The sequence below is a fragment of the Hylobates moloch genome, unplaced genomic scaffold (genome assembly GCF_009828535.3).
Source record: "Hylobates moloch isolate HMO894 unplaced genomic scaffold, HMol_V3 SCAFFOLD_21, whole genome shotgun sequence".
Classification (NCBI taxonomy): domain Eukaryota; kingdom Metazoa; phylum Chordata; class Mammalia; order Primates; family Hylobatidae; genus Hylobates; species Hylobates moloch.
In genome coordinates, this window is record NW_026652296.1 from 31,885,904 (window position 1) to 31,895,069 (window position 9,166).

Consider the following 9,166-nt stretch of genomic DNA (forward strand, 5'->3'; position numbering starts at 1 on the left):
TTTTGCTTTCTTATCATTCCTATGTCACTTTTAGTTTCCTTCAAGAACTTTCCCTTTGCATTCAAAACCTTGCTATTTGGCACAAGAGGCCTAGCTTTGGGCCCATCTTGGCTTTCTATGTGCCTTCCCCACTAAGCTTAATCATTTCTAGCTTTTGATTTAAAGTGAAAGACACGTAACTCTCATTAACTTGAACACCTAGAGGCCATTGTAGGTTTATTAATTGGCCTAATTTCAATATTGTTGTGTATCTGGGAATAGGGAGGCCCGAGGGATGGGAGAGAGATGGGGAAATGGCCAGTGGGTGGAGCAGTCAGAACTCACACAACATTTATCAATTAAGTTCAACATCTTACAGGGCATGGTTTGTGGTGCCAGCAAACAGTTACAATAATAGCATCAAAGATCACTGATCAAGGGCTGGGCACAGGGGCTCATATATGTAATCCCAATCCCAATCACTTTTGGAGGCCAAAGTGAGGGAATTGCTTGAACCTAGGAGTTTGAGACCAGCTTGGGCAACACAGCAAAACCCCGTATTTACAAAAAATTAAAATAAAAAATATATGCTGGGTGTGGTGGCATGCTTCCGTAGTCCTAGCTACTTGGAGGCTGAGGCAGGAGGATTGCTTGAGCCCAAGAGTTGGAGGTTTGCAGTGAGCTATGATCACACCACTGCACCTACAGCCTGGGTGACAGAGCAAGACCTTGTCTTAAAAAAAAAAAAAAAAGATCACTGATCATAGAAGTAAACACATGCTCTTGGAAAAAATGGCTCTTATAGACTTGCCTGACTCAGGGTTGCCACAGACCTTCAATTTGTAAAAAATGCAATATCTGCAACGTACCATAAAATGAAGCACAATAAAATAAGGTATGCCTGTCTTTGTCCATTCTTTCACTAATACCACACTGTCTTGATTACTGTACCTTTATAGTAAATCTTGAAGTCAGGTAGTGCCAGTCCTCTAACTTTGTTCCTCTCCTTCAATATTGTACAATTGTACAATTGTATTGACTACTCTGGGTCTTTTGCCTCTTGACATAAACTTTTTTATGTCATGGCTCTTTAAAAAAATCTTAATTGATACATCATAATAGTACATATTTTGTGGGTACACATATTTTGATACATGTATAGAATGTGTAACAATCAAATCAAGGTAACTGGGATATCCATCACCTTATACATTTATCTGTATCTTTTCTTTGTGTTCGAAACAATACAATTTGTTTATTCTAGCTATTTAGAAATATACCATAAATCATTATTAACTATAATTTCCCTACTGTATTATGAAATATTAGAACTTATTCTTTCTAACTATCTTGTACCCATTATCCAACTTCTCTTCATTCCTGCCTCCCACCCACACATAAAGTTTGGAATCAGTTTGTCAATATCCACAAAATAACTTCTTCAGATTGCATTGAATCTATAGATCGAGTTAGGAAAAATTGACATTTTGACAATATTGAACCTTTCTATCCATGAACATAGAATATCTCTCCATTTATTTAGTTCTTTGATTTCTTTCATCAGAGTTTTACAGTTCTTCTTGTACAAGAGTACAGATCTTCTTCTATGTACAGTTCTTCTATGTACAGTTCTTCTAAGTACAGATCTTCTTCTATGTACAGTTCTATGTACAAGAGTACAGATCTTGTACATATTTTGTTAAATTAACGCCTAAGTATTCCATTTTTGGTGGTGCTAACATAAATGGTATTATGTTTTTCATTTTAATTTCCAATTGTTCATTGCTGGTATATAGGAAAGTGATTGACTTTTGTGTATTAGTAATCTTATACCCTGTAATCTTGCTATTACCACTCATTAGTTCCAGGATTTTTTGTTTGTTGTCATTGACAATTCTTTTGGATTTTCTACATAAACAATTATATCATTTGTGAACAAAGACTGCTTTATTTCTTCCTTCCCAATCTGTATACATTTTATTTCCTTGTTTTATCTTATTGCATTAGCTAGGACTTCCAATGATGTTGAAAAGGAATAGTAAGAGCGGACATCCTTGCCTTGTTCCTAATCATCATGGGAAAGCTTCCAGTTTCTCACCATTAAGGACAATGTTTGCTGTAGGTTTTTTGTAGATGTTCTTTATCAAGTTGAGTAAATTCCTCCTCTATTCCTAGTTTGCTGAGAGCTTTATCAGGAATGGGTGTTGGATTTTATCAAATTCTTTTTCTGCATCTATTGATATGATCATGTTATTTTTTCCTGTTGATTTGATGGACTATATTAATTGATCTTTAATATTGACCCAGCCTTACATGCCTAGAATAAATCCTACTTGATCATAGCATGTGATTTTTTATACATTGTTGATTCAATTTACCAATACTTTGTGGGAATTTTTGCATCTGTGTTCATATTGGTCTGTAGTTTTCTTTTTCTTGTGATGTCTTTGTCTGGTTTTTGACATAAAGGTAATGCTGGCCTCATAGAATGAATTAGGAAGTATTTCTCTGCTTCCATTTTCTGGAAGATATTGTAGAGAATTGCTATAATTTTTTTTTCTTAAATGCTTGGTATAATTCACCAATGAACCCATCTGGGATTAATGTGTTCTGGTTTGGAAGGTTATTAAGTGCTGATTCCGTTTTTTAATAGATGTAGGCCTATTCATGCTGTCTGTTTCTTCTTGTATGAATTTTAGCAGATTTTTTCTTTCAGGAACTGCTCCCTTTCATCTAGGTTATCAAACCTGTGGGCATAAAGTTGTTCATAATATTCCTTTACTGTCTGTTTTTTTCCTGACTCCCCAAACTTGTTACCTTTACTATCCTTTTAATGTCCATGGGATCTGTAGAGATGTCCTCTCTTGCATTTATCATATTAGTAACTTGTGCCTTCTCTCTTTTTTTTTTCTAAGTTAGCCTTGCTAGAGGCTTATTGACTTTATTGATCTTTTCAAAGAACCAGCTTTTGGTTTTGCTGATTTTCTCTATTGATCTCTGATTTTCAATTTTACTGATTTCTGCTCTAATTTTTATTATTTCTTTTCTTCTGCTTAAGATGAGTTTAACGTGTTCTCCTTTTTATAGTTTCCTAAAGCAGAAATTTAGATTATTGGTTTTAGATCCTTCTTCTTTTCTATCATATGTATTGAATATTATAGACTTCTCTCTAAGCACTGCTTTTGCTGCATCCTACAAGTTTGTGTGTTGGGGGAGGGGTGTTTGTTTGTTTGTTTTGTTTTGCTTTTCAGACAGAGTCTCATTCTGTAACCCAGGCTGGAGTGCAGTGGCACAGTCATGGCTCATTGTAGCCGCAACTTCCCGGGCTCAGGTGATTCTCCCTCCTCAGCCTCCCAAGTAGCCGGGACTACAGGCATGTGCCCACAAATTTTGATAAGTTGTAGTTTCATTTTCATTTACTTCGAAATACTTTTAAATTTCTCTTAAGACTTCTTCTTTGTCCCATGTGTTCTTCTGGAAGTGTGTTGTTTAATCCCTAGGTATTTTAGATTTTTCAGCTCTCTTTATGTCATTAATTTCCAGTTTGATTTCATTGTGTTCTGGGGGCATATATTGCGTAATTTCTATTATTTTAAACTTGTTAATGTGTCATTTATGCCACAGAATGTGATCCTTTTTGGTTAATGGTCCGTGTGAGATTGAGAAGAATGTGTATCCTGCTGTTGTTGGATGCAATATTCTACAGATGTCAGTTATGTCCAGCTGAGTGACGGTGCTATTGAGAACCATTGTTCTAGGGAAAGCGGTCTCAGCTTTTATTAGATTGTTAGTGGAGTCTATGAGTCAGAGAACTTCAAGAAGCCCTGATCCAAACATTTTAAAGGGCTACTTTCCTCCTCCTTTCTCCCAGGGTCTGAGCTGATGCCCAAAGTTCTGCTCATGTGTATCATATGGTGGCATATGATGGTTCTTCATGCTGGAGACTGAGAATTTACATTTCTAACAAGTTCCCAGGTGACGCTGATGCTGCTGGTCCCAGGACCACGTTTGGAGAACCGTGGTCTATCACCATGCAAGGAGTAAATGATATGATGTATATAAAGTATTTGGCATCATTCCTACTACCTAATGAACATTCGATTTATGATGTTTATTATCAGTGTTTTTGATATTATTATCAATAATAATATATTATCAATAAAATAATAAATCAACAAATCAATAAAATAAAAATAATAACACCTGCTCATGGAATTGTTGTAAGGATTAAATAAGTCAATCTGTGAAAGCACTTCCAAGTGCAGTACACTTTAATCCCTTAGTAAAAGTTAGCTTTTATAATTATAATTATTATTGTTATTGTTATTGTTATTTTGAAATAGAGTCTCTCTCTGTCTCTCAGGCTGGAGTGCAGTGGCGCAATCTCAGCTCACTGCAAACTCCGCCTCCTGGGTTCAAGCAATTCTCCTGCTCAGCCTCCCAAGTAGCTGGGATTACAGGCACACATCACCATGCCTTGCTAATTTTGTAATTTTTTTTTAGTAGAGACAGGGTTTCACCATGTTAGTCAAGCTGGTCTCGAACTCCTGACCTCAGGTGATCCACCTGCCTTCGCCTCCCGAAGTGCTGGGATTACAGGCGTGAGCCACTGCACTCGGCCTATAATTATTATTTATTACTGTTATCGTAATAAAGGTTCTTCCAGTAATGACCTACTGAACTAAGGGAGCCCATAAAACAAAATCATACTTTAACACATGAATCAGCCTGCTGGCATTCGGGAGAATCTACGATATGCAAAGCCCTGGGGTAGCAGAGTGCATGAGCCAAGTTGAGCCCTTTAAGGACCTTTTCCATGAGTTAAAAATTCAGATGCCTTCAGAGTCAGGAAGAAAACAGAAATAAAGGAAGCAGGGGGAGTAGAACAATAGGGAATGAGAGGGCCTGGGAGCAAACCAGAAAGAGCACATTGAACCTAAAAGAAAGAATATATAGTAGTCGGAAAAAAAAAAATATGCTCTGGGCATGGTGGCTCACACCTGTAATCCCAGCACTTTGGGAGGCCAAGGCGAGCGGATCATGAGGTCAAGAGATAGAGACCATCCTGGCAAACGTGGTGAAACCCCATCTCTACTAAGAATACAAGAATTAGCTGGGCGTGGTGGCGTGTGCCTGCAGTCCCAGCTACTCAGGAGGCCGAGGCAGGAAATTGCTTGAACCCAGGAGGTGGAGGTTGCAGTGAGCAGATGATGTCACTGCACTCCAGCCTCACAAAAGAGCGAGACTCATCTCCAAAAAAAAAAAGACTGAGGTTTGTGGTGATCCATGCTTACAAGAAAAGAATACCTAGGCAGGATGTTTGTGACTGGTGAGAGGGAGATAGAGATGGCCAGGACCACAGGAGCTCAGAGAGCATGAGAGCACTGGGTGGAGGTGTCAGTGAAGACTTCCCTCAGTTGGTGGGGCTGACCAGGACTGGGCCTTCACGGAGGGGGGCATTTGGAAAAGTTGTAGGGAAATTGGCCTCACAGGATTGGAAGATTGAGGCATGCCTTTGGTCTTCCTCTTCTCTGCACCTAGCACATAGTAGGTGCTCAATGAACAGTGAAGGATGAGATGAATGGTTGATGGGCTGAGAGATTTCCATCTTGAATAAGTAGGGAAAGCTTGGAAACATCTTTGGGGGCTCTTGGAGAAATGATCTGGTATTGTGGTAGCTCCCTGACCTAAATGTGACTCCCACCTCATCTTACTATCTTGGTTTACTTCCTATATGAGTTTGAACAGGAAAATATCTGCCCTGGGCATTAGGTTTCTTCATCTGAGAACTGAGGAGAGTAAAGCCTGTCTCAGAATGGTTGCAAGGACCAGAGAAAAAGGAGCTATTAGTTGGGCATTCCCTTCCTACTTCCCAGTGCCATTGAAGAAAGACATCAAGCCCCAACTCCCACTTCTGCTTTCCCTTCCAGAGAAGAGAATCCCAATTACAGTATCTTACTCTAAGTATAAAGAAGACCTGACAGAGGACAAGAAGATCCTGTTGGCTGCCATGTGCCTTGTCACCAAAGGAGAGAAGCTTCTAGTGGAGAAGGATATTACTTTAGAGGACTTCATCACCATCAAGGTGACCTCAGCCTGTATCTACCACGCTGTTCCTAGCGGCACCCACTCCCCAGAGCTGGGGCAGGGCGTCAGAAGCTGGGGGGTTTGTGCCTTTAACTCCAGCTTTAGCTCTCCAGGGTGGGAGGAGTGGGTTGACATAAGGGGATGGGTGCAACAGTGGCACTCAGCAATGGGGTATATGGAGGCGGGGGTGGACATGACTAATGATCCATCCTCTAACTCAGCCAGGACCATTGGTTTCCTGGAGGGAGGAGGGGTAGGCGCGATGGCTCATGGATGTTGTCCCCTTCAGGTTCTGGGCCCAGCTGTGGTGGGAGTGGCAGTTACGGTGGAAGTGACAGTAGTCAACCCCCTCTTAGAGAGAGTGAAGGACTGTGCGCTGATGGTGGAGGGCAGCGGCCTTCTCCAGGAACAGCTCAGCATCGAGTAAGTGCCAGCCTGGGGGGCTGGCAGGGAATGGGGCTCCCTTCCTTATGGATGAGCCAGAGAGAAGTTGCCAGGGATGGGGGAGTGTGGGAGATTCTGGACACCCCAGGAACCAGCCCACAGCCTATACATATCAGCCTTCATTCACTTATTTATTCCTTCATTCATTCATTCATTTAGTCAAATCATATAACTCATTCACTCATTCACTCATATCATTCATTCATACTTTCACTTATTTATCCATTTATTCACTCACTTTCATTCATTTGCTCTCTTTCATTCATGCATTCTTCAATTTGCTTACTCATTTATTCACTCATTTGCTCATTTTTTCATTCACTTATTCCTACATTTATGCTTCACTCATTCATTCACACATGTTCCCATTCGTTCATGGATTCGTTTATTTACTTATTCATTGTCAACCATTAATTCACTCCTTCATTCTTCTATTCATCCACTTGCTACTCATGTGGTCCTTGATTATACTGACCTGTGCTCTGGCCCATGTGTAATTGTTAGGAACTAAGATGGACAGAAGGCGTTTTGCCTGGAGAAGGGCTCTCAGATACAGGTGGCCCTTCACATGAGGACAGTGTGATTTGTGAAAAAGATCTTGTCTAAGGTCTGGGGGAGCAAAAGCAGCCCTTAAGTGAGAGTGAGGCCAGGAAGAAGTCCCAGTGGAGCTGGTGTTTGAGCTGAGCCTTAAATGATGAATTTTAAGCAGGATTAACTGAGGACTCCTGGTTCCCATGTGGAAGAGACAAAGAATGGGCAGGAGGAGGACAGGGGATTTTCAGTTATCAAGAAGGAAGGATGGTTTGCCAGGCAAAGGTCTTGGTGTCGACACCTGATGGCTGATGTTGTCAGGGAAGTTCTCCTGGAAGAAGAGAACTTGATTTGGGCCTTAGGTGGATTGGAATAAGAAAGGCATCCTAGGTGGGAGGAACAGAGCAGGTGAAAGCCCAGAGGAGGGAAGTTCAGGGCACAGACAGAAAACTAGCCTGGCTGGATGGGAAGAGTGCGGGTGGTAGAAGAGAAAATTAAATTGGAAACATGTTTCTTTGGTTGTTGTTTTTGTTTGTTTGTTTGTTTGTTTGTTTGTTTGTTTTTGAGACAGAGTCTCACTCTGTTGCCCAGGCTGGAGTGCAGTGGTGCAATCTTGGCTCACTGCAACCTCCCCCTCCCAGATTCAAGTGATTCTCCCATCTCAGCTTCCTGAGTAGCTGGGATTACAGGTGTGCACCACCGCACCTGGCTAATTTTTGTATTTCAGTAGAGGTGAGGTTTCACCATGTTGGCCAGGCTGGTCTCGAACTCCTGACCTCAGGTGATCCACCTGCCTTGGCCTCCCGGTGTGCTGGGATTACAGGAGTGAGCCACTGCACCTGGGTTGGAAACATGTTGTTAAGGCTTGAATGTCAAGCCACAAGGTGAACTTTATCCTGAGGAGTATGGGGAGCCGTGGATTGGCAGGCCAGACTCAGAATGGCAAGAGGACTGACAGTCTGCCTTTCTCCCCTCCTTTTCCTCCAGTGTGCCCACCCTGGAGCCTCAGGAGAGGGCCTCAGTCCAGTTTGACATCACCCCCTCCAAGAGTGGCCCAAGGCAGCTGCAGGTGGACCTTGTAAGCCCTCACTTCCCGGACATCAAGGGCTTTGTGATCGTCCATGTGGCCACTGCCAAGTGATGGATCATGAGGGACTGAGAGGGGTGGATTCGGACCCTGTCCTCCTCCTGCCCATTCTTTGTCTCTTCCACATGGGAACCAGGAGTCCTCAGTTAATCCTGCTTCGACCTCTGACCTACTTTGTAAATTTAGGCAAGTTCCTTCTCCTCCTGGGCCTCAGTTTACTCTTCTGTAAAATGAAGGGTTGCACTCAGTAATCCTTAAACTTTTGGACAACCATAGATGATGTAAGAACCTAGGGATCCTCTCCAACCTTCATCTCTCACCCCCATGGCTGGGAGGCTGACAGACCCGAGCATCAGAGAAACCCTGGCCCACTCGGCTCTGCCATCTTCCGCCCCGCCACCTCGCTGTCACCCTGGCTGACCCTTGGACTCTCCTTGCTTTTCAAATGCCCTGGCTACATCAAGAGCCAAGGATCCTCCCCACAGTCCTGACAGAGAACCCAAAAGTATCAGAGCTGGAACCTAACCATCCCTCAACACTCCCATTACAGAGAAGAAGGAAACTTACAGAGGCCACAGGGTGAGCTAGAGGCAGAGTTGAGGCCCGTGTGTGTGCCATTTATACCTCCTAAGTCCTGATCCTAAAAAGCATTAGATTTTAAGCAAAGGGAGATTTTCCCTCAGTGAAGACAGAGGCCCAGGATCTGAGGGGCGACTGCTGCCTGGGATCATCTAAGAAGATAAAGGAAGGGCCCAAACTGGATTGCATTTCCCTAAAATCTGCAGCCCCAAATCTGAAGAGGGCCAGTGACTAACAGCACAAACAACAGCCAACACCTCACAGGGCTCAACTTACACAATTCTGACTGAACAATTAAAGTTGAGAAAATGTTTCATTCAATAGGTGCCAAAACTGTTGCCCCCAGATCAGCTGCAAACAAGAGCAGAACTTTCCATGGAAATTGTAAACAAGGGATCAAGATCCCGAAGCATTTCTTCAAAGAATTGTAACAGGATGGAACATGGCTTTACCAATACA

At 42.3% G+C, this 9,166-nt stretch overlaps 1 protein-coding gene across 2 annotated transcripts in view; it reads left to right on the forward strand.

Moving 5' to 3' along the window:
- Positions 1-8,292, forward strand: part of TGM6 (transglutaminase 6) — a 49,840-nt gene extending 41,548 nt beyond the window's left edge. Inside the window, exons 11-13 of one of the 2 annotated variants that reach the window (XM_032142997.1) lie at positions 5,910-6,064; positions 6,356-6,489; positions 8,029-8,292. In XM_032142997.1, the coding sequence (XP_031998888.1) occupies positions 5,910-6,064; positions 6,356-6,489; positions 8,029-8,182 (443 nt within the window). In that variant the 3' untranslated portion in view covers positions 8,183-8,292. The remainder of the gene's footprint in view (positions 1-5,909; positions 6,065-6,355; positions 6,490-8,028) is intronic. The other variant, XM_032142998.1, reaches the window with a different exon arrangement.
- Positions 8,293-9,166: the final 874 nt, after the last annotated feature.